The sequence below is a fragment of the Ambystoma mexicanum genome, chromosome 6p (genome assembly GCF_040938575.1).
Source record: "Ambystoma mexicanum isolate Mex_15411 chromosome 6p, UKY_AmexF1_1, whole genome shotgun sequence".
NCBI lineage: Eukaryota > Metazoa > Chordata > Amphibia > Caudata > Ambystomatidae > Ambystoma > Ambystoma mexicanum.
This window is the reverse complement of record NC_090935.1, coordinates 560697744-560723053: the sequence shown is the minus strand read 5'-3', so window position 1 is coordinate 560723053 and position 25310 is coordinate 560697744. Positions and strand designations below refer to the sequence as shown.

The 25310-nt window shown below is 46.4% G+C and overlaps 1 protein-coding gene across 2 annotated transcripts in view; it reads right to left on the bottom strand.

Moving 5' to 3' along the window:
- Positions 1–25310, bottom strand: part of MAST4 (microtubule associated serine/threonine kinase family member 4) — a 2307007-nt gene that overhangs the window by 1656901 nt on the left and 624796 nt on the right. For both annotated transcript variants that reach the window (XM_069627380.1, XM_069627381.1), the window contains exon 2: positions 2435–2585. In XM_069627380.1, coding sequence (XP_069483481.1) covers positions 2435–2585 — 151 coding nt within the window. The remainder of the gene's footprint in view (positions 1–2434; positions 2586–25310) is intronic.

Here is a 25310-nt window from a genome sequence, read left to right as displayed (position 1 = left end):
CCATTCTGGAATGATGTGTGCTTGGAGATGTTTACTCTGGAGTGAAGTCAGTTATACCCTGGATGCTGCCTGTGTTGGGGGTCTTAAGTGAGTTACTGAAGCTGTTCCAAATAAACTGGCTTTCACTTAACAAGTTTGTGGCTTCTTTACAATGATCAAGTTTTTTTCTTGCTTCGACAATTTCTCACTGCCTCTTCGGACCTTCCGTCGTCTAAAAAAGCAACTGGACAAGATTCTTGTCTGGTCTTATTTCTGGACAAATCTCTGATGTAATTATGCCCGACACTGATGGTATTGCTGACTAGTATAAAGGCCAAGTATTTGAAATGTAATTACCAGGTATAGAATCCAGCAAATGCCAGAAAAATATTTATTTTGTGGATATGAACAGTTAAATGAATGATCCTTGGATTTCCCATTAATCTGTGACCTTACCTAAACCTACATATCTCTGTGGAGGCCCATTGCAGTCACCTCCCTCAGAAGCATTTCGCTTCACTTACCCGCCCGAAGTTCAGTGACCTTAACCATGTCCAAATTAGTAAACCTCCCCTGCCTCCATCACAGAGTGTCCCTGTCAGTTCTGCCTTCCAATCAAGGTGACTGCGTCAGAACAGCCACATCCAGATCTCGATGTCATGATACCATACTATTGTGCTTTCATGACCGAGAATGCATAGAGTTGATAACTTTTGGATTTGCTCAAAGACTAGAAAATAAACATACATTTCTGGCAATCATCCTCAGCATATAAAAATAGATTATATAAGCATTATCGTCATTTGAAAGAAAATATTTGTTCATAATACTGGGAGCCAATTGCATGCCCCGAGATACATTTGATTTTGGAGTTTATAACGCGCATATCCACTGCATCTGGTGCAGGTGAAAAACAGCTGACACAGCGTCATAGCCACACTGGTCTGGAGGAGTTTGATACATATTTATATGATAAGATCATTTTATACAAAAAGGTGGGTTTTCCGTTCTTTTGTTCTAAAAAGAGATGGGGATTAAATTCTTTGCAAATCCAATGGAAGTAGGTTCCAGGAACGAGGGTGGAAGCATCTGTCGCCCCAAGGTAATGTCCTGGAAAGGGGGGGGGGGACCACCAAAAGACCTTGCCCCATGGATCGAAGAGGTCGATTAGGACAGTGAATTACAATTGCTGATGAAAGATATGCCAGAGATTTGGGGAATGCATACTAAGTAAAGACAGGGCCTTCACTGTGTACTGGCGATTGCGTCATTGTGGTTGTGATCAACGAACACGTCATCACCTGCACTGGGTTTCAATTGCGTGTGCGCAATGGCAGCAGATATCTTGACAGAACATGGAGCACAGGTCGATCCTCCATCGTGGGTGTGTTCTGGTGGACACCTCATATTGGTCATGTATCGGTGTACGCTTTTGCCTGGAGATTTCAGCTTCACTGGTGATGTGATGGAAAATCATCCACGCTCAGTATTCGAAACAGAATTTTACTATGTGCTCCTAAAAGTGTTTGATTACCCAATACAAGTCAAACGGGTTCACAGTTTGCGCTTTGTGTACCTTAGTATATTGGCTCCAAAAGTACACCATAAAACACTGAACAGCAGCTTGCAGGGATAAAGTACAACTCCGTCCATGTCGAATACCAGCAGTCACATATGATGGATTCATGGCAAGGTGGAAACCTTCGTCTGAGTTCTGTGCCAGGTGCTTTCTGCTGGCACTCAGGGTGAATAGAGTGCATGTGTTTCAATGTGTTGCAGATGGCATAAATCAGCCTCTTTTTCAGGAAATTACAGCATTAAGAGGCCCTTTTAAGGACCCGACAGGAATAATGACAGAAAATGCGAGTTTACAGATCTTCATACTACATTTCCTGCTTGGAAAAAAGGGGGAGGGGGGATGGCTCATAAAGTAGGCATTAGCCGACAGTAGAAAAGCATCTGTTAAACCCAGGAACAGCTTGCTGGCCACAATTAGCTGCAGCAAAGCACCGGTGTCAATAGCGACGATCAGACACAGTGTATTGAGCACTTCGGGGGGCTAGGGACAGGCAGTCAAAACCTTGAACACAAAATAAAATGCAAAGAAACAGAGTTGAAGAGGCAGCTGCGTGCATGCAAATGGCCTATAACCGCCCTAAAGCTTCAAACACATACACAGGACAAAATGAAAGAAAAATGTACCTCACTATAGAGTAAACAAAAAAGGGCAATGGACACATGGAGCGCCACTCATTTAAACATAATGGTTCACGAATCTGCATTCTTAATTACAGAGAATGATGGCGTTTGCATTAACTGGGAAGCTCTTCTGGGGCTCTGTCGACGGTGGAAGGGATTGTAAATGGCAATTTGCATTGTATTGGTTTTAGAACGCATTCGTACCGATGCCGCCGATTAAAGGCCGCGGTGCAATTGGCTGTATTGCCCAGCTTACCCGTCAGAGCCCCGCCGAGGCTGCCCCTCCTCAGCAGCCGCCCATCCTCACTTTGCTTCCTTTTAAGCTTCAAGGATTTCGCGCAGGAGACCTCGGGGTTGCTCGTCTTCCGCAACAGCCTCGTTGGAGGCGACAGTAGATTATCAAGAAGCTGTGGAGAGACAAAAGCAGCGTCAACTAACGAGGCTCAGGTCTGGATAAATACGCCATTTTGGCTCTGAAACCGACTGCTCCCCCAAAACGCGCAACCTAATGACATGGCCACAGTGAACGGCTTTCCATGGGATCACAGGAAGCGATTCTGTCTGCCAGAAATGGGTCTTCTGCTTTCTTGTTCCAACTCCCACTCGCACGTGTCTCAGCAGCTTCAAACATTCATGGCACACCATCACACATCAAGCACATGCAAGGTGACACACTCGGCCCTTCAAGCGGGCGCCCAGTCATTGCTAGCTGGAAAGGCCAGGCAGTTACATCATTTATTTATTTATCGGGTATTTATAATGCACCTATACAGCAAACTGTGTTTCAAGGCGCCACAAGACAAAAAGGGGGGGAGGGGGGAGGAAAGAAGAACAACAAAAACGGTCCTTGTGTCATTCGGATCGTGCAAGTGAGGTTCAATGCTAAGTGCGAGGAAGGGGCTGGACTCGGATCAGTAGGGGTGTGGCCCTGCCAGCCTAGTACAGGGAGAGGGAAGCTGGTAGGGCAAGTGCAGGAATGGGGGTGGGGGGCAGGGGAAGACCAAGGAGTTGGGGAAAAGAGGGCGAGGAGGGACTGATGCCCTTTATGACTCATAGGGAACCAGGCTGCCATTCAGAATCAAAATGCAGCATAGGGGAACATTAGCAGCGAAGGGAAGGAAGAAAAGAAAAGCAAAGGAGGGTCATGAGAAGTCTCCGAAACTTAAGCAGATCCAGATTAAGCCTGAGCGGAGCAGGGAGACCATTCCCGAGGGAGGCTCCTGTGGAAGAGAGATACCCCCCATCCCCACTCTCTGCTATGAAAAGCATCTGCTCTGCAGGGACTTGAACTTAAAGACCGAAGGGCTCTAGCAGAGAATAATTTCGGGAGACAGTTGGATGTAGCGGGGTCCCAGGCCACAGAAAGCCTTGTGGATGATGCAGAGGGTCTTTAACTTGATCTTTGCAACACAACCAGGAGCCAGTACAGAGGTTTTAGGGCTGGAGAGATGTGGTCCCTGGGTTTGAGGCCAAGGAGAAGTCTTGCAGTCCTATTCTGGATTAGTTGAATGGGGCAAAGGGAGGATTTAGGCAGATTGAGGAAGAGGCTGTTGCAGTAGTCCAGCCTGCAGAAGACTATAGCTCTGGAGACGTTGAGTTTCTGGGGTTAGGTGAGGAAAGGAAGACTGCCCCTGAGAAGGTGCAGCTGAAAGTGGGCCTTCTTGACAAGGTTCCAGATGTGAGGAGAGAGGAGTTGAAGAGGACACCAAGGTTTTTTTGCCTCACAAGAGGGTGAGGGGAGGGGACCCATGGACGGCAGCCAGAAAGTAGGAGTGAAGGAGGGAGCTGAGGTCCCAATGAGAAGGATCTCAGTTTTACAGCTATTAAGGCAGAGTTCATTAGCAGGGCACCATGCCTGAACAGCAGCCATACAGTCGGGAATGAGAGTGGGAGAGGAGGCAGTGGAGTGAAGCTTGAAGGAGAGCTTTATGATGTCCGCATAACACTAAGTGAGGAGAGAAGCCAGAGATCAAAAGGGCAGGTAGATGTTGAAGAGCCAAGCCGAGAGGATAGAGCCCTGAGGGATGCTACAGGTGGAGAGTGTGATGGGGAGAAAAAAGGGCCTAGTTGAATCTCGGATGGTCGCTCAGAGAGGAAGGAGGTCAACCAGTCCAGTGCCTGGTCCGTGATGCCAAGGGTATCGCCTAGACAATTTATAAGGGTGGCGTGATTGACTGTGTCAGAAGAAAGATCAAGAAGGAGGAGAACAGGAGGAGAGTTGGAATCAAATTGGAATTATTGTTAATAGCAACCCAGACTAAAGTATGGGGTGCTAGGATCTTTGTGGGATAAAACAGACCAAAAAGAACATGCGTCCCGTGTTTTTACACAAAAACCACCTATCATTGAGATGCGGGACAGTTTGAAGAACAAGACGCCTAGGAGGAAAACAAGGAGGAGGATGCTGGGCAGTGGACCCATCCTGAGGGGGTGGATGTGATCACATGGAGCCAGGGCAGCATGATGTGGAACATGCTGCAGATGCAGGAAGATGATGGCGAGAATGTGGATATGAGGGAGGAGAAGGCTGATTGAGCAGAATCACGGTACTCCCATCCTATGGTGTGGACAAGTAGGGTCAGGAGGGGACACATGACAGGGAACTGATCCATCACTTTCTACAATGGGCTACCCCCGCCTGTGACAGCACTTTCTCCCCACCTGAGGGGGAAGGCACCGGCAGGGGAGTGTAAAGTTCTGTGCACGCTCTGCAAGACGAGAGCGAAGTAGGGAACGAAGCATGAAGCTTACGCATTAGGCATGTCGCCAATAACCCCATGGCACCCGCATGCAGTGGTAAAGTGGAAGCATCTGCCAGCACATCTGGAGAGGCAGTTCATTCCCCACCATGAGGTGGAGAGTGATGACATGAGGAAAAGGGCCAAGCAGAGCCAGTGCCACAGGCGACGGCCATCAGACCCTTGCTTGCTGGTTCCACATGCTCCATGGTAGAAAGATATCACAGGGTTTCTAGAACAAAACAGCTGGAGCACCGCAGGTTACACAACCACGTGGTTAGAGAGCCCCGTGTTGGGGAGAATTGGTCCACAGCCCTCAGATGAGGCGTGCGAGAGCATCAGGCTTCACTCAAGGGAGGGAGGGATAGGCAGGTGGTTAGGTACAGTTAAGCAAAAAAGGGAACTACACTGATAGACTGAAAAATATACACTTTATTACATGGTTACATATAAATAACTAAGTTCAAATGCATACTATAATTTGAGGACAAAACACAAAAAACATAGTGTAATCTCAGGGTATTAGAATGCTAATGGGTGGGGAGAAAAAGGGAACCCTGGCAATAAACAACACAGTCTTAATCACGAACCACAATGCCAGCTCATCAATAGTCACTGTATTCCTGACAACCTCTACCTGTTTTATTGTACAGTAAAGTATTCACTTAAGAGGGTTCTATGTGATAACATTGCTGCAAAAAAGGTTGCTGCCGAAAACGCAGGTTTTTTGCACTTTTCAACAGATTTATATGCGGGGGAGAGCCCACGCAACCACCCCCGTGCTCCCCTTAAGATATATTATTACCCTAACCCACCCCCCGCATATATACCCGTTGAAAAGCGCGTTTAAAAACAAACATTTTCGGCGTGTTTTTATTTTACGGAGCCTTGATCACTGGATGCGCTTAAGAGTAGCACCCAGAAGGAGAGAAGTGTAAAAGAATGTAAACAATGCCCAAAGGGCCAGCAACAGTCAGATAACAGTAGACCTATAAAATAAGCCTTTCATGGTCTCAATATACTCCGAAAATAGATGAAACAAATAACCAAAGTTAGATACAGTGACCCAATACATTTCTATGGACAGGTGTACAATACAAAGATGCATTACTTTAAAGGACAGGTACCAGCTATACATCCAGGGTGTGGTGTAAACACCAGGGAATCAAGGAGGACCCATGAAAGATGGCCACATTCAGTCACTTTAGGAAGAGTTAAAAAGTTCGTAAAGGTTTCCCCACAGGAAATAATGGGACTAAGCCCATAGGCAAGTCGCGGATTGTGGGTTAAAGCCAGGTAAGTGCTTGTTCTACCCCACAGGAGCAGCCAAGGGGGAAACCAACCCATGGAACACCAGAGTAGACCCATGTGAGCATGTGCGTATCCAAGATTGAGATTTAGACATCCAAAGGAGGATGGGGGCAAAGCAGGATTCAGAAGAAGGCAAGTTAAAGGTGATTCACAGTATCGTGAGCCTGCAACTCCCCACTACTCCCGAACTCAGAGAGCCACTGAAGAGACCACCAAGGAATATATTAGGATACGGGCCCAGAGATATGTACTCGTGGTGGCAGTCACTGAAGGTTCGGCTCAGAAATGGCAGTTTAATCCGCTAAGTGCAGGGCTTCTTTTGTAGGGCTGGAACGTGGAGTCAACTGGACCAGTCACAAATCAGATGGATGGAATTGAGTGCAATGTGTACCCAGAAGGATGACCCCCACCAGAAAGAATCAGGATTGACAGAGAAGGGACCACACATACAGAGGAACTGGACTAAGGGTATCCAGTCAGATCAAGGAGCGAGACAGAAGTCAGCCATACAAGATTAGTCCCAAAGCTGAATCATAGTAGTGGCGACTCATCTATGCAAGGGAGACTCCCTCGCCAGACGGGCTTGAACCTGGAGGTTTTGGAAGGGAGGCAGCACAGCAACAACAATCCTGAAACAGAACCAGCATGGTACAGCCAGTCTAGCTAGCAAGTAGGACCAGAGGGAGGATGGGGAAAAGCCGAGGAAGCTGCCTTTAGTAGAAAGCAGGGCAAAGACAAAGGAACCAGTGCCCAGGAAACAGTATGGCCAAACCAGGTCATTAAATGTAGCAGCCCATCTTCACAGCAGCCCTCGATCAATTTGGGTATGACTGAGGAATCGACGGGGCATCCCACTGATAACACATCCACTGTGGGGCTGGCCTAAGTCAGCCCTGAAATCACAAATAAAGCAGACACACAAAGGTTTTGGTGGCGAATCAATCACACGTGCCCTCAAAACTGCCACACACTCGGGGTGCACCCACACAAGATGTGATTTTGGTATGTCTGGGGCAAAACACTAGGATACTCAGTTTCAAACATCACTCTAGATGGTGCAGGGCTGGGCTCAGAGTGAGTCGCATTCAGCACAATGGCCATTTTAGGCCTGACCCATGGCGCACAAAACCAAAGGGATGACCTAAAACAAAATGGCGGGGAGTAGGGCTTTGGGAAATATAGGAGTACTGCAGTGGCTATCATACAAATACATTAGACTAACGCAGTAGAGAGGGCTGCACCCCTGGTGAAGGTAAAGCTAAATTACAGCTGCTACTACCAGCCCTCCCCCCACCCTCAACACACTTGTAGGGTGACAGTATAACCCATGGACCAAAATGGGGTTCTTAAAAAGCACCCATGCCCCGGCAGCCATACTGGCTACCGGAGCAGCACATTATCGGAAAAGTGTTGTAATGGCATGGGGACTTCAGTGGATGTCCCTTTGGGTCACAAAAGTAAACTAAACATGCACGGCAACAAAAAAAAAAAGCAACATGTGTAGGGGTATCATAAAATGGAAAAGAAGAACCCCAAAAATGCCCTTCTGTTGTAACAAGACCCCACTAAATGTAGAAGGTGCGGGGAAGACTCTGAGGCAATGATCCTTTGCATTATGTGTAGTTCCAGCAACTGCATTTAGGGGAGACCCTGAGAAATGTGGATCTGTTGCTTCCTGACCTATTTTCTTCCCACTGGATTCCTTCGGTGGGGTTTGTTTTTGTCATGTTGTGTGTGTGCACTGAGGCCGCGAGGCGTGATGTGCGTTACGAGAAACAAATAAATAACAAAATAAAAAAATAACAATGCCGTCTCTGTCTCCCTGGTGTAGCAGCGAGGACCTGAAACATTCTGTAGGATTCTCTGCTCTGACCATTGCCCGTTGAGTGAGGAACCGATCACCATCCGCAGCAGTGCTCACAGTGGGACCACTTGAGTGGTGGAGGTGACGATAGGAATATACTCCTGGATCAATGAGCCTCTGCCCTGGATATATCCGGTGGGGTATTGAGCACATGGATTGTTGCATTTTTTCACAGTCTTTACCTCTTCCAGCAATTTCATTTCCACCCACGACCTCCGTACATCTTAGAACATTGAACGGTGCATTGCGCTGCTGCGTTCTCACAACTCGCATGCACCGCATGTGGCAGAAAAGTAGTCACTTTGATCTTGAAACACCGGTCAAGGAAGGATGCAATGCGGTAGTCTGTGTATTGTTTCATTGGGGCCATGTGTGGACCCCCATGCATGTACATCTCTTCAGTGTCTCTGCTGCACCCACCTCACCAGCCCACTTCTGGGTCCATCTGTTGGAAAGGTTGAGTTCAGGTAGGGACCGCCAGTGGAGTGATGCACTGTGAAGACTAGCACTCGTGTGTGACGGCCTTTTGAGGAGACCACAGACACACATTCAAGATCACACGAATGCCCCATCTACTGCTCTGCTGTGATAAAGATTTGGTGATGGCATGCACGTGATCTTTTACTTAGTTCAGCATGTGCCGAGTAGAGTGCCAGTGGGCGGAGGAAAACGCAATCTTCAAGTTGTGCTAAGGCAACATGTGGCGCACTTGCGTTTGGTGCAGCACATTTCTTTACATTGTAGGCCATGCTGAAGTGTGAGCTTACCTTATGGGCCAAGGCAATCATTTCCTTCACAAGCAATTTCTGATTTAACCCATCACCACAAGGTGAAGGACCTGCACAAAGCCAGGCATATGTCTGGTCTTGCAAATTCAAGGGCAGTGCTAGACAGGAAAGACAAAACATGCACTACATTTCTTTAGTGCACAGGTGTGTCATGTGAGTTTAACAGCACAGTCCCTATAATCCAAGACTCTGTATTGCGCATTGCTATCCCCATAGGCAACTTTTCACTGATATTTGGCAACTCTGGGTGAGGCTGTGGCATATACGTTGGCAGGGAAAAATGATTTCTTCTAAACGCCAGCAAAGAATAACTCGGGCACAATTCCCTTCGGAAACAATATGCCTGCAAAGTTATTCACTAGGGATACCACCTGGATGATTAAAATGGTAATTCAGCCTACTCACTGCCCAAGAACCACTGCAGTGGGAAACCGATCCAGACTTTCCTGAGGCAGCTTAATCCCATGCAGAGTTGGAGACCAAAATCATTCTCGGACTGCGGAGGAGTGCCCCCCTCCTATCAAAAAGGAGAAAGGGGTGTCCATTTTGTGCAAGCCCACTTTCCAGAGGGCCTTTATCAGATGAAGAATTCTGATGGTAGAGACAAATCCAGCCAGTGGAAGGAGGCCTTTCTGCCATAAGGTGGCTGACCTGGTTTGGAACCTATGGTAGCTGATCTAATGTAAATACACCCAGCATTGTTTATTGCTGTCCTTGACACTCCTGTGTGGTTCTGTACAGAGGAGCAGCCAATCAGTCTGTCCCTACCCTTACCCTGACAGTGGCAATAAGCAGAATGCAGAAGGCACTTGGACACAAACCAAGGTGTGCACAAGTTGGCAGAGTGAAACCTTCAGAGTTTAGGGACCGCCCCCTGACTGCCCAAGTGCATTTTGGCCCAAATCACCAATTAATAAGATCCCTTATGGTCTAGAGCTCTGCCCAAGACAAGTGGACATCTTGCAAGCACAGGAGAATTGGAGTGAACTGGCTGTTCCCACGGTTTGGGACCAATGCTTTAGTCTGGAACCCACACTGTAGTATCAGAGCACAATGTAACCAGCATGAAGTAAGTGCTTTTGCTCTCCTTTACCTGCTTCCCATTGCACCCCAGATCCTCTGCTACCCCTGCCCTCTTACTTGTAACCCCCTGTGGGCATCCAATATGTACAGATCTTTATAGCTTTCAAGGAAAGGTTTGTGCTTTATACATTATATTATGCATGCAAATATAAAGGGCTCTGATAGACTGAAAACTACAAGCACCCCCCACACCTCTGTGCGCTGGTGCAGGGGCACACCCCCCTCTAGTTTTTAAACCTCCATCATGACACTAGTTCGTAAAGCACAATGCAGAAGGCCCATTGTCTATAGTCCAGAGCTCTTCATAAGGCGCCCACCAACTGCACAAGTGAGCCTGGGTCCTAATTTCAACTATGGAAGATCCTTTGCTGATAAGTCATAGAATATTGGGTCTAACATGAAAATTAAGTCTAGGTCTGCCTGAGGTGAGCGGCCATCGGCCAAGAACTAGAGTCTGAGAGGAGGGCCTGGGCCCTTTAAGCATGGGATCAGTGCTTCACCACTGATCCCATGCTGACACATCCTAGAACAAGGGTCGATCACCAATTGAAGACAGAGTGCAGTTCTCTAAAAGAAAAACACTTCTGACCTTTGTCACCGGGAGATCCATTACCCACCTGGGGCCATCAATCTCTGAGCTCACATGCAGTTCCTCAACATGGCTGCTCATATCGTGAGGGGGACAAGTTGTGGGGATTGGCTGAAGTCACCCTAGTTCGTAATTCCAAGCCCTGGGTCTTAATCTGACCTTAGTGACACCGCTCAGCCCCCTTAAACTTTGTCAGCTGGCAGACTGTGGATTTGATGGGTCCTCTCCTGTCTTTGAAACAGGATTCATTTTGCTCCTATGAGTCTTTGTGTAATGAGATGCCACAGATGATTCATGGGCTCATATGGATATCAAAGAGGTAGCCACTGGCAGGTCGAGGGGGATGGGGGTTAGGAGCTCCCAACTCTAGAGCCTAGTACTGGACAGTGACCCTAAAACATATGGTGGATTGGTTTACTACGCCACATAAGGATCAGAACAGGGAGTGTATTATGGCTATATTACGCCAGTTAGTATGGTTAAAATGTCTCTGGGAGCAGATCCAAATATGGAAGGTGGGACTCTTTACATATGTGGTGGGGTTGCTATCGGGTACAGGGACTTTAGGTCAACTGGGAGATTTCCTCACACACCCTCTCCCAGAGTAGGACACAACTGATGGTATAACCCGGTGTGCTTGGGCTCGGGCCTGTTAGGAAAGGCAGATGGGGCAAAGACACTGCTAAGGTAACTGAATTGGGACTGTTATTAGCCAAAAGGGCAATTGCTATGGCATGGAAAGCTCCAGGCAGACCCATATTGGGAGACTGGCGCAGAGCAATGGGCAAATGGGTAAGAGTGGAAATGGATGTGGCAGATTTGTTAATATGTTAATACGCGAGGAGGGGATACAAGATCTGGCATGAGGTATGGAACAAAATTGAAACAACGTCCGACTTACGGTTGCCTTAGACGAGGGTTGAGGGGATATTGGATAGGAGGAAGGTGGGAGGGTCCGGATGAAGGGGCAAGAGTTTGAGGTTGTGACTGGATGGTAGTAGAGGTTTGGGATATCGTTTTGATGCTCCAGGAGGAAGATCGGGATATTTCTCGCTTATACGACTGCACTGGTTCCCAGATGTGCACAATATCTAATTAGGATAATATGAGACCAGGCTAATGGCTGTGGTTGGTGTATTTTGAAAACTATAAAGATTAAAAATAATATCAAGTGGTAACTGTTGGGAATGTTGGGTACAACCAATTCGGACTTAATGTAAATGTGTACAATGGAAAATTTATAACAACTTCTAATCTTACTTTTGGATCCAAAAGACTGCATTTTCTCTTCTTAAATGCAAAGTAAGAATGAATAGAACGTTAAGAGTAAAGAATCCTGAATGCCTTTTTCCTAGGTGCTTTGCCTAATGGCTTAGTAGTCTCCCTTGGTCGCAAGCTGTAGCTCTATACTCTCCTTATGCTAACATGTATGTGCATGCTAGCACAACTATATCACAGGGTATCCCTTTTGTATCAAAGGAGTTATTCGAATGTGGGTGTTCCTACATCTCCAATTTCAATATAGCTAGCCTGCCAGTAAATGCAGGTGCTAATACAGATACAGTGTATTTAAAAAATGGTGTACTTAATAAAAAAGGCTTGCCTATGTCACATGGGTGTGGCATTCTGTGTGCTGGTGAAAATACTAAATATATTTCCCGCGTACAGGCAAACATTGACTGCTCGGCTATGCTTACCCTTGAAGAGGCAGGCATTATACAGATCAGTCAATTACCTGCACCACATAATCTTTACATATCCTGATGAAGGTGCTATAATGACTACTTTCGGCCAAAACATGTCCAGTCAATTATTTGGCTTACATTGACAATTTAGGATACTTTAAACCTCCTACCAGACATATTTGCATTACTCTTGAGGACTAATTGTATCATGAACCAGAAATAACTTTGCTATTTTGTTCTAGGGATGTTCCACCTTAGTAAGTTGAACTCTTCCACCACTGTGAGCTATTTGTTATGAACTCCCATTTGATTTTTTCCATTGTTGTTCAGTTTCTGTTGTTGAGTGATTTTGTTACAGAGAATATTTACAGGTTTGATTTTGTCATCAATGAGAGATTTCAAAAATTCAATGTTTACATACCATATTTGAAAAGTCCAGCAGGGTTGCTGGAAACAGACAGCGAAAAAAAGAACAAAGTATTTTCAACAAATTGATTTTAAAAGCACAGCATCGCATTAATTCATTCATTAATGTTCAGTGTAGTTGATCTCAACTCATTAATATATCGACTATTCATTGTTGTGGATTAGTACAGCATGGTGCATCATACACAAATGCATGCTTTAGTTGTGGATACTTTAACCTTTGAAATCTTTCACTGATGACAAAATCAAACATGTAAATATTCTCTTCACAAAATTACTCAACAACAATGTTCTATTTGGCAGCCTTGAGGACGACCTAATGCCGAAACATGTGTCGGCTGCAAGCTGTTATGCGCTTCTTGGTTTTGAATAAATTCAGTATTGTCAGAACTCAGCATTGAATGGATGAACTCAATTGAATAATCACTATGGACTATTGAACTCAGTTTAGCTCAGCGCGATTCACTAGAGTCATTTGTTTCCTTTGTCAGTTTATGGTGGTTAAGGGTTGAGCCTGCAGGTATAAGTGATGCTGCAGACTAAGGATAGATAAACCACAAACTAACTTTGTGAGTCTGTGCGCAACTATTAGCATTTCTACCCAACAGAGTTAGTTTATCACAGCACACACGCTAAGTTTCTTGCACAGGCTACAGTCGCGCTACAATGGCAGGCTATCTGCTCAATAGAGAAGAGGGCCGAGCTGCTTTATTTTCTCCAAGAGGGAGCACTAGCAATGCATTCAAGAACGCCTTCAACTAGACAGAAACCCTCAGTCAGAAATTTGTTAAGATTAGAGATTATCAAAAAAAGAAATCAACAAATGCTGGGAACGGGCGTCTTTGACTTACTACTTAGAAAATGGCAAAATTCCCAGGAGCTTACACATCTTTATCTTTCCCAACTTCGAAAATAAAGATGACCAAGACCTTGGAGACAGACAAATGGGAAGAGAACCTCAATCACAGCTACAAAAGCATGATAGAATTACTCATAGAACACGTCATTAGAGAACCGTTGAGATTACAGGAACAAACCACTCAGCTCAAACTTGAAATTACTGACATGCCTAACACGGAAAGTTCAAAACAAAAGAACTTTAGTAAAATGTACAAAATGCTTCAGAATTATCAAGACAAGATTAAGCTATGCAAATTTAGAAAGTATTTCAGAGCGGACCGTGATTATCGTCAGGATACGGTATACACCTTTCAGCCTAAATTTGATTTAAGTATATCAAAAATCAAGGGAGTGTACTCCCAACACTTCAACAGGCAGCGTGGATGCAGAGTCAGAGGGTGAAACTATGAGCCTCTCTGATGCCAGCTCTTCAGGCGCCATGCCAAACAATAATACACAAAACAAAGGTTTTTTAGAACAAATTCAAAGATACCAGAAAGGTACACTAAGGGCCACAAAAAAAGTCAGATTTCAATACCCATGGGTCCAAAATACTATAACATGGAGCAAAAGACACAGGACAGGAGGGGGGTAGGAGGAAGCACAGTCTGAGACATGGGACAACTAGGCAGGATAACAAGATCCAGCTTCAAGAAACAGACAGGGATAGGATAGGCATTAGTCTGATGATCAACCTATCCAGCAGACAACTCAGCACACATGAGGAGACATTGCTCAATAAATGTCTGTCACTTGCTTGTACAACTGATGTAGATATCCCTAATTTTCAAATTGATATTTTTAAATTTGTCAGGAAATTGAAAAAATATACCAAACGCACATCTCCTTATGTCTTTGGAACCAGAATTTGATTCTCAGGATTTATATTCAGAGTTGGGGGTGAGAACAAGTGATCTTCAGTCGGAAGAATTGAAACCTAAATCCAAATTCACCCCGCAATTAATAAGTGCGAACCTTATTGACACTTTCTATCAGGCAGTCATTAATGAAATTCACCAGTATTTGGATATGAAACCTAATGAGCAAGCCAAGATCAGGTTTAACCTCAGCAAGGATGAACAATTAGCTCTAGACAATTTGGCTCAAGATACCAATATAGTCATAAAGGAAGCAGGCAAAGGGGGAAATATTGTCATAATGGACACCACAGATTATTTGAAGACAGCCATGAAACATTTACAAACTCCAGAGTGTTACAATACGTTACCCAGCAATCCGACGGATAAATACTGTTCAGGAACTGCAAACTCTAATACACAGGTGGCACACTTTGGGGTTCCTTACAGATGAAGAGAAATGTTTTCTTAACCCAACCGAGCCAACCATGTCTACCATGTATTTTCTACCTAAGATAAACAAATCATTTGCAACACTACCAGAGGTGACACCCATAATGAGGGGGATTGGCTGGGCTACCTAGGGCCTATCACAATATCTAGACATTGCCATCGGAGGACATGGGGAGAAGTTGCTGCCCTTCATCCAGGACAGGACCCAATTTCTGAAGTACCTATCTGAAATACAATGGCAGGAGGGCTACTTACTTTGCACAACTGGTGTTAAAGCACTGTAAACCTTAATCAAACATGAATTAGCGATCAGAGCCATTGAATACGCATACCAGGATTTCTCATCCTTCTATCACAAACACATTGAGATGTTGAAAGATTTCTTGAATTTCACTCTCACACAAAATGCCTTTCTCTTCAGCGAGTGCTATTATGTCCAAAACAAGGGAGTGGCCATGGGGGAAAAATATGCACCGACATTGGCCAATCTGTTCATGGCACAATATGAACAAACACACACTTTGGCTAACAATGAGATTTTAGACAGTAATTTTATGGAAACAATATATTGATGATATTTTTGTCATACGGCCACCATCGAAACTTCATTAGCATTGTTTTGGTTTTGTGGATGGAGCAAGTGTATCCAACAACACAATGCTCATTTCTTGGCACCTGCCAAAGTAGCAATTCTGAATATATGGAGAAGCACACTGATGACGGGCAACGCCACGTGAGCCATTCTATTTTGACACGCACTCCTACTGCAGCTAAATTATATATCGAGATAATGTTCACTCCAAACGTCAGTCAATTCATACAATTACTGACATGTCTGCTACGGACCATCGCATTGCCAGCTACAAGATTAGCTATTCTTACAGGCACCTTGCTGGGTGTCACGATGCCTACCCCCGGGGACCCAGACCACGTCCAGCAACCCCGAAAGCAGGCATCAAGTTATCCTAAGCAAGCCCAACAACCCCTGCTAGGGGCTATTTGGGTCCAGTCCTGGCGCCTATGGTGCCAGGCTCATATGGAGAATCAGTCCTGGCGCCATAGGCGCCAGGCTCATAGCTTAAAACTTACCTGATGCAGACCATGCTGCAAACTTACCTGATGAAGACCATGCTGCTAGAGCTCCAAGCCAAAAGAGGCTTGGAAGGGACTACTTTACTTAGGGACTATTTTTTACTTGGGCGGGGCTGGGGAGGAATACTTACCTGGGACTACTTTGGAGGGTATTTAAACCACGCCCAAAGAGCAGCACATGCTTCGCGTTATTCTGCATCCAGCAGCATAACGCTCACCGTGCCTGCAAGTCTGCATCCAGCCTTCTGCCACGCCCGCCTCAAGTTTGGACCTCCTACAAAAAGGGAGAATGAAGGAGAAAAGGTTAGAACAAGAGCAATACCTTTAATCCTTACCTGAATTCCCGATCCATCGCGCCTTCGAGCTGGAAGAAAGAAGTTATTTTATGCGCGTCGCCTCGCCTGCTGCAGCGCCGCGCTGAACTCACCGGCCTTCGAAGCATCTTCACATTTCACCGCATCCTCCTGCATGTTCCCGCCGCACTCCGGCACCTAAGGAGAAGACAAGAACAGCAAGGTGAGCTAAGGGAATACACAGAGGAATATTAGTTACCCCCCCATAGACTTACCTGATTTTACCACCGGGGTACTATTCCTCTTCATGGGTCGGCGCAGCTTCCACTGCATCTTCGCCGAACCCTGGCCCCTAAGGGTAAACTAAAGGACAGCAAGGTGAAACAAAGGGACTAACAAGGGGAACCCTCCTCACCACAATAGACTTACCCGATTTTACCGCCGGAGGTATTATTCCCCAGGACTTCATACTTTCTCTCAGCGCCTGAATAAGGGATAAAGCAACAGGTTACATATTGACTTTATTTTATCGAACTGTGTTGGAAAATACAAATCCTTAGCAGAATACTACCGGTTGCCACGAGGAACTCTTCATAAGGGTCAAGCTGCAACCTGCAAGGAATCGGACAAGAGTGAAAGTCAGGCATTTGAACTCTTACGAACTTTAGAATTACGGCGTCTTGCCGGGAATCTCAGAGTCAATATTGTTCTGGAACTCACCAATCCCTCCGAGCCAGTGAAGCAACTGGTTATCAACGCGCCCCTGCACTCAATGCAGGATGGAGAGCTCATCTTTTCAAACCATCAGGTGAGACTATAAGAGGGAACATCAAAGGCGATCTGTGGGGAGAACAGCGGGCGTAGGGAGATTTACGCTCAACTCTACGGGTGGTTAATTCCCTTTCTCCATTTGCAGAAGAATATTCCTACGGGCCAAGCAAACAAAGCTAGGTGGACCAGTCCAGTCCGTCATCTCGGCCCTACGCGTCACATTGGTGGAGACCGCAGCTGCCCAGTTCCGATCGACGCCTCTGTGGGAGCCAGGGGAGCGTAACACTGGGGCACACAGAGAAGGCTGAGATTCACTACTAGTTGCAGAGAACAATTTACTTACCAATTGGTAAGGTTCTTTCGACTGGATGTTCCTCCAACGTATTCCACATCTTTGACATGTAATGTCCACAGCTGTGTACTTCGGAAACTTTTTTCGGCAGAAGGTGTCCTGTGTCGCTGGCGTCGGGTCGATGTCCCTCGAAGACCTCCGTCGAGGGCGACGTCACTGGATGTTAATAGGACGCACGGCGCCCGTAGCCTCAGTTTCTGTTTTTTCCCTCATAACGTGTGACATGCACATATCCAATGCTTGCTTGACTGCACATAGCCTTGCGGGAACGTAAGCTGGGGGGGTGATGTGAAATACGCTGGAGGAAGATCCAGTCGAAAGAACGTTACCAGTTGGTAAGTAACTTGTTTTTCAAATGGATTGTATCCTCCAACGTATTCCACATCTTTGACAGACTCCCAAAGCAGTACCAGAAAATGAAGGAGGGAAAAGAATTTAGAGTACCCAATCAAATAGCAGAATAAAGAAACGCCTTACCAAAAGCCATATCTTGACCACCGAGCATATCCAGAGAGTAATGTTTAACAAAGGTGTGGATAGAAGCCCATGTGGCTGCATCACAAATATTCCTAATAGGAACTCGCCGCTGCACAGCTGTGGAAGTAGCCACTCCCCTAATGGAATGAGCTTGCAACCCTTCTGGAGGGCCCTTGCCCGCCAATTGGTAACATTCAGTAATGGCGAGGATAATCCACCTGGACAAGGTCTGTTTGGTAACAGCCTGGCCCAATCGATGTCCAGCATACCCCACAAAGAGTTGGCTGTCCACTCTGACCCTGGACATCCTGGAAATATAAAAGCTCAGAGCTCTCCTATGGTCCAACCTATGAAGTCGCTCCTCTTCCTTACCAGGATAAGGAGGAGGATAGAAAGAAGGAAGAACCACCTTCTGGCTTAAATTAAATTCAGACACTACCTTAGTTAGAAAGGAAGAACGTACCTTCAGTACCACCCTATCCTTGTGGAACACAGTAAAGGGCGGCTTAGATGAAAGTGCCTGCAATTCACTCACTCTGCAAGCAGAAAAAGCCGCAACCAAGAACACCGTCTTGAAAGACAATAGCCTCAAAGGACAAGACTACAAAGGTTCAAATGGAGCACTCATCAGGAATTTCAAGACCTAATTCAGATCCCAAACCTGCACCTGGAATGGGGACGGCAGGAACACATTAGTGAGCCCTTTGAGAAATTGGGAAATCAAAGGAATCTTAAAGTAAGAACATTCTTCAGACGAGCGCTTGAAGATAGACAGTGCCGCCAGGTAACACTTAATGATACCTACTTGAAGGCCCCTGTGGGCCAAAGAAAACAAGAAAGATAGAACCATGGGAATGGAACACTGAAAAGTATCAACATTTTGTCCTCTGCACCAGTCGCAAAACTTATGGCAACAGTACAGAGATTTGGTTGCCGACCGCCCGGCTGAAAGCAACACTTCCATCACGTCATCCGGAAGGTCCCAATCCTTAACCTTCATGCTTGTTATCTGAAAGATTGAGGTATAAGAGCAGATCCTCTCGGTTGGGAAGATGGTGTGGAGGGCAGATGGACATTTCTAGAAGATCCGGGTACCATGCTCTCCTGGCCCAATCTGGAGCAATGAGGATAATGTGGGATCCGAACCCCCTTAACACTTGGGGATGACTTGTACCGGAGGAAACACGTACAGAAGTGGGAATGACCAATCTACTACGAATGCATCTTCTAAGGCTCCTCTCGGAGGGAATTCCCTTGAGCATAAACTCTTGCACTTCCGGTTGGCACTGGTGGCAAAGAGATCCACTTGTAGGGTTCCCCAAAGGGCGAAGATCTCCAGAAGGACATCCTGAGCCAACTCCCACTCGTGAAAGATTGTGCTCTGCCTGCTCAGACTGTCCGCCGCCGCATTGTCCTCTCTGGCCAGATGAACTGCAGAGAGTGAAATTCCCTGCTGGATTGCCCAGAACCAGAGCTGCATTGCCTCTCTGCACAACAGGAGTGAACCTACCCCCCTTTTTGTTGATGTAATGCATGGCCACTGTGTTGTCCGTCATGATCAGGACACTTCTCCCGCACAGACGTCAGAAAAGCCTTCAGGACCAGCCTGATGGCCCTCAGCTCTAACAGGTTGATGTGGAGTTTGGACTCTGACGGAGGCCAACGACCACTGGTGGTCAAATCGTGGGCATGAGCTCCCCATCCTGTGAGGGAAGCATCCATCACTACCGTCACCTTTGGTCACGGTTGACAAAAACGGCTCCCCCTTCATCAGGTTCCTCTCGTTGGCCCACCACATAAGATCATGGGAGACAGAGTGGAATCAGAACGGGATCTGACATCTTGCCTGAGAATTGTGACCACTGCATCTTGAGTACACATTGCAGGGATCTCATCCTCTTCCTGGCCACTGGCACCAGAAAAATGCACGATGTCATGAGACCGAGACAACCTTAAGAATTCGAAAGCCGGTAGATGCTGGGCATGTTGAAACCTGTCCATCATCTGCACAACGTGATGAGCCCTCACCTTGAGAGGTGAGCACTTCCCCCAAGGACATGTCCAACAACGCCTGATGTACTTGAGCTGTTGGGGAAGGTGTCAGATGCGACTTCTTGAAATTGAGGGAGAAGCCCAGCTTATGGAGGGAGCGGTAGGTGAAATCGAGATGATCCGTTGCTTGCTCGGGAGAACGAGCACGGGTAAGCCAGTCCAGGTAGGGGTAGACATGAATCCCCCCCTCACCTGAGATGCGTTGCCACCACCACCACCACGAGCTTGGTGAAGACTCTCGGCGTGGAGGTCAATCCGAATGGCAGGACCCGAAACTGAAAGTGCAAGCTGCCAGCCACAAACCTCAGGTACTTTCTGTGTTTTGGATGAATCGGCACATGAAAGTAAGCATCCTGTAGGTCCAGGAACACCAAACAATCCTAGAGACGAAGGGCCTGAAGGACTTGAGAAAGAGTGACCATCTTGAACTTGTCCTTCTTGAGAAGTTTGTTCAACCAACTCAAGTCCAAGATGGGTCTTAATCCCCAGCCCTTCTTTGGAATGAAAAAATATGGGGATTACCATCCCTTGTTCCTCTCTGCTACATGCACCAGTTCTACAGCACCTTTCCCCAGCAGGGTCAGGATTTCCTGTGCAAGGAGCAGGTCTGGAAGCTTCAAAGAGAGATTGCCGGGTGGATTGTCGTGAGGCCGCTTTAGGAAGGGAAGGCAGTAGCCGTGCGCTATTGTATCCAGAACCTATGCATCCGAAGTAACAACTCGCCATTCTTCGAGATGCAGAGACAGTCTGCCCCCAACCGGCGAACCATGGAACATGGCCTCATGATTGTTTTGGAGTGGCTGCGGCAGCGCCTGAAGGCAAAGAGGCAGCTGCCTGAGAGGCTTTGGCACCCCTATTTCCCTGACCACCACAGGTACACTTTCGTTGGCCCCTTTGACTGGTGGCTCCTCTCGCCTTACCAAAAGAGGAGTAGTAACGAAAGGAACCTTCCCTCCACTGCTGTCCCCTAGGATGAAAAGGCGGAGGTTGACGCACGGCTGCGCTCAAAGATTTAGCCTCAGCTTTGGAGGTCTGCAACCTCTCAAGGCCCTCGTCAGCCTTGCTGCCAAACAAATGCGTGCCATCAAAGGGCATGTTCAAAAGACGGGCTTGCACATCCAGAGCAAAACCCAACTTCTGTAACCACGCAAATCTGCGTATAATGGTGCTTGCAGCCATGGACCAGCTAACACTGTCGGCCGTGTCCAAACTCGACTGATGGGATTAACACATGGCATCCTTGCCATCTTGCACGAGAACATGGAACCCATCCCTTTCTTCCCCTTCGGGAATATGCTCAGCCGCAAGAGAAACACAATTCCACAGAGTGTGTGAAAGTCTTGCTAAGGCAAACGTGGAGTTGGCTGACTTCAGCACCATACTCCCCGCAGAAAACACCTTGCGTGCCCACCGTCAAAGCGTTTGTCGTACCTATCAGGAGGGATGGTGGGGTATGCCGCCTGCCCCGAGGTGGCTGTAGCCGCCTGAACCACCAAACTCTCGAGAGTGTAGTGAGATGAAAGGTAGCTGGGGTCGCTACCAGAAGGGCAGTATTTTTTAGTTAATGATTTGTTAACTGCCAGAATAGATTCCGGTGACTGTGAAGCAGCCGCCATGCTTTTTTTGCAACATCAAATTAAAAGGTAACACCGGGTCAGAGGATGGACCTTGATCCAAAATATCCGTTAAGTCATCCTGAATAAAAAGCTTCAGGAGGACTGGACCAACCAAGATACTCAGTGACCCTAGCCATCAGTCTTCTGTAGGACGACTCAGCATGAGCCCCAGGCCTTAAGAGATTGCCTTAACTCTTCCATTGACTGTCCCTGGAAAATACAGGAGCCACCCCAGGCTCAACAAGGTCAAAATCTAAATCTGACAGCTCCTCATCCTCATAGATGTCATCCAGAAGAAGGTAAAAGTCCTTCCTTGGGACAGAAGAGGGTCTGATTCCTTAACAGGCCTCACAGACTTGAAAGTAGCCTTAATTGCAGGATCTACAGTACTAGGGACCTCCATCGGCAAATTCAGCCAAAAGGCCCTGAATGCGCCAAGGGCACCAATGGCTTTGGCGTCGAGAGCGCCGACTGCTTCAGCATTGACATCGATAATGGCGCAGACAGCGCCGAGGGCTGGTGCGAAGACAAAGCTTCGACGTCCATATCCGACGGACAGTGCCAACGGAGTCGACGCCGACCTCAAGCCCTTACCAGGTTTCTGCAGTCTCGCTGAGGACAAGTACCGAGACCTGGAAGCGCATCTCTTGCCGCCATCCTGAGCCTTGTCCGAACGGGACCTCGAAGGTTCCCGATGAGAAACACGCCGAGGGCCCGAGCCTGAAGGGGCACGATCCACAGATCGAGACCGTTCCTTGCCGGCTTTTTCCAAAGGCGCGGACGGAACTGTGCCCTGGGATTGGAAAATCGCCAGCATCTGCTCCCTGAAGCAAGCCCATTCCTCTGGATTCGAGGACTTAGTAGGGCAAGCCTCATTCCTTGCGGCTCCATCCTCCAAGCAGGACGGGGATGGCAGCCGGTTACGGCGCTTCCTGGAATGCCGAGACGAGGAGGACGAATGGCGGGAACCATTCCAGGACAGAGAACCCCGGGACTCCTTCCGATGCGGAAAGTCGCCCCTCGAATCGTGGGTGGACAACCCCTCAGAAGTTTTACAGGACTTACTGGGTTTGGGACCCCTACCTACCTGGAGCTTCCCCTTACACTCCCACAAGGCCTTAGCAGTTAGCGACTGGCATTTGGAACAGTCGTCGGTGTCATGACTCTCGCCCTGGCCCCAAAAACAAATGCGATGCAGGTCAGTAATCGACATCTTAGACTTGCAGTCCTGGCAAGTCTTGAAGGCAGACCACAGAGACAGAGGGGTAGAAGAAGACATATTCATGATGAAAACTCGAGGGGTGCCGAGTCTCCGAAGCAAACACGCATGTGGAAAAAACAGAACTGAGGTTACGGGCACCGTGTGTCCTATTTATAACATCCGGTGATGTCGCCCTTGACGGAGGTCTTCGAGGGACATTGACCCAATGCCAGCGACGCAGGACACCCTCTGCCAAAAAAGTTTTCAAAGTACACAGCTGCGGACATTACATGTCAAAGATGTGGAATACGTTGGAGGACACAATCCATTTGAAACATTGGTTACCATGACAATGCAGGATGCAAAATGTCACGTGAAGCTTAATTCCAACTACAAACACTTGTATGGCGTCCACATGCAGGGATACACTGGCGAGGCACCAGGGTTAACCACATCCACAACAGATCGTACCCAATAAGGTAAGACCGCTTTCCCTTTACTATTGTTTTTTATCAATCCATGTAACAGAACTATTAACCGTTACTCCGTTCTGCCTTTGCAATCGCCTATATTATTTATTTAGTAAACCAGTCAGATATGGGCAAAGGTTGCATGTGTTTTCACAATTAACAGGTGTCCCCATATTGACCCTAGCCATATACTACCCTGGACTGATCCAGTCCTCTACTTCTTTCGGTCACCATATAGGGAACCTAATGAAACATATGGTCTGCCAGCTATCAAGTGAGGAACGCTTAATTCAGCATACATTTAGCAACTTGTGATTGCTACAAAGGGTGAGTCACCTTTGCTCTATGTTTACTCTCATGATCAAGGCACCGAGCCTTAAGATACATACTTATATAAAATGCTAATTATATACTGTCTTTTTATTACAACCATTAGAAAATCAAACACATTAACGGTTGGTAAATTATATTTCATTATTTCTCACCCTATCAACATGCGGGGGTGGGAGGGGCGGGCACTTGATCGCCTCGCATTCATAAATACGATATATCAGGGACATGACAGGACCCGGCATGGGGGGGTGAGAGGGGAGGTTATCACCTCAACCCCTTCACTCCTCAATATTTGACATACTAACCAGCCCTGTCCTAAAATATATTGTCTAAAATGGGGATATGTGTTTGATGCACCATGCCATACTAATCCACCACAATGGATAGTTGATATATTAATGAGTTTAGATCAACTACACTGAACATGAGAATTAATGTGATGCTCTGCTTTTAAAATCAATTTGTTTCTGTTCTTAGTTCACTGTCTGTTTCTGCCAACCCTGCTGGACTTTTTCAAATCTGGTATGTAACTATTGAATGGCTTGTATATCTTATTACATCTGATTTTACTTTAATTTTTGAAATCTCTCATTGATGCCAAAATCAAACGTAAATATTCTCTGTGACTAAATTACTCAACAACAATGTTCCATTTGGCAGCCTTGAGGATGACCTAGGATCAAAACATGTGTCAGCTGCAAGCAGTTATGCACTTCTTGATTTTGAAAAATTCAGTATTGTCAGACCTCTGCATTGAATGGATGAACTCAATTGAACAATGACTATGGACAATTGAAATCAGTTTAGCCCTGCACGATTCCCCAATCTAGTCATTAGTTTCCTTTGTCAGTTTATGGAGGTTACGGGTTCAGACTCCAGGCATTAGTGACACTTCTGACTAAGAAAAGATAAACCACAAATTAACTTTGAGAGTCTGCGAGCAACCATTAGCATATCTACCCAACAGAGTTAGTTTATTCTTCAATTATGGGTCACATGTGATGGGACCGTGTATGAAATGGAATTATATCCTATTTATTGGGATTTCAGCTATTATTAATGCATGTGTTGCGAATTCCCCGTTGGAAACAGAAAAACACAAGTTATTCTTCGTGATGTCTTTTGGCAGTGTCCAGTGATAAAAGTCACCTGGGAAATGGCTGCCAGGGGCTGATATCTCCCAAACAATGCACCATCAGTAAAATCAAACACTTTCCCCAAATGTTCTAGGAGAGGAGTTTATAATATAAAATGATACCCCTCCTAGAACTATTAGGAAAAGTATTTTATGGGGCAGGAAAAATAAGTCGCCTACCAAACGACTTTTTCCAGGTGATATTAATGCATGGAACCCTTTTGGCGTGTGGTGTTACTGCACCTGGCCTTCAAAGGCTGGTTGTGCTCTTATAACTTAATCTGGAAGTATACGGCCGACGTCCTGAGCAGCACTATCATGTGACATTGTTCTTTTGCTCCGACCCTACCTAATTTTCTAATAACCTTGGCACTAGTTGCCAACTCCTGTCAGAGCTCTGCACGGATATGTATTTTTGTGGATTCAGTGATTTGAGTTCTCTCGAAGTCTTGAGGACTTTAGTTTCATTAAAAGCATTCTGCATTTCCATTTTAAAGAAGATGGCTACCCGATTTGCATATTATGTTACATTCACCTCATACATTGGACATGTTAGTATTCTTCATGTCTTGTGGATGCTATGTTAATATTCTTTATGCTTAAATGCATATTTTACCTAGTGTATACGTTCTTCATGTTGAGTGCA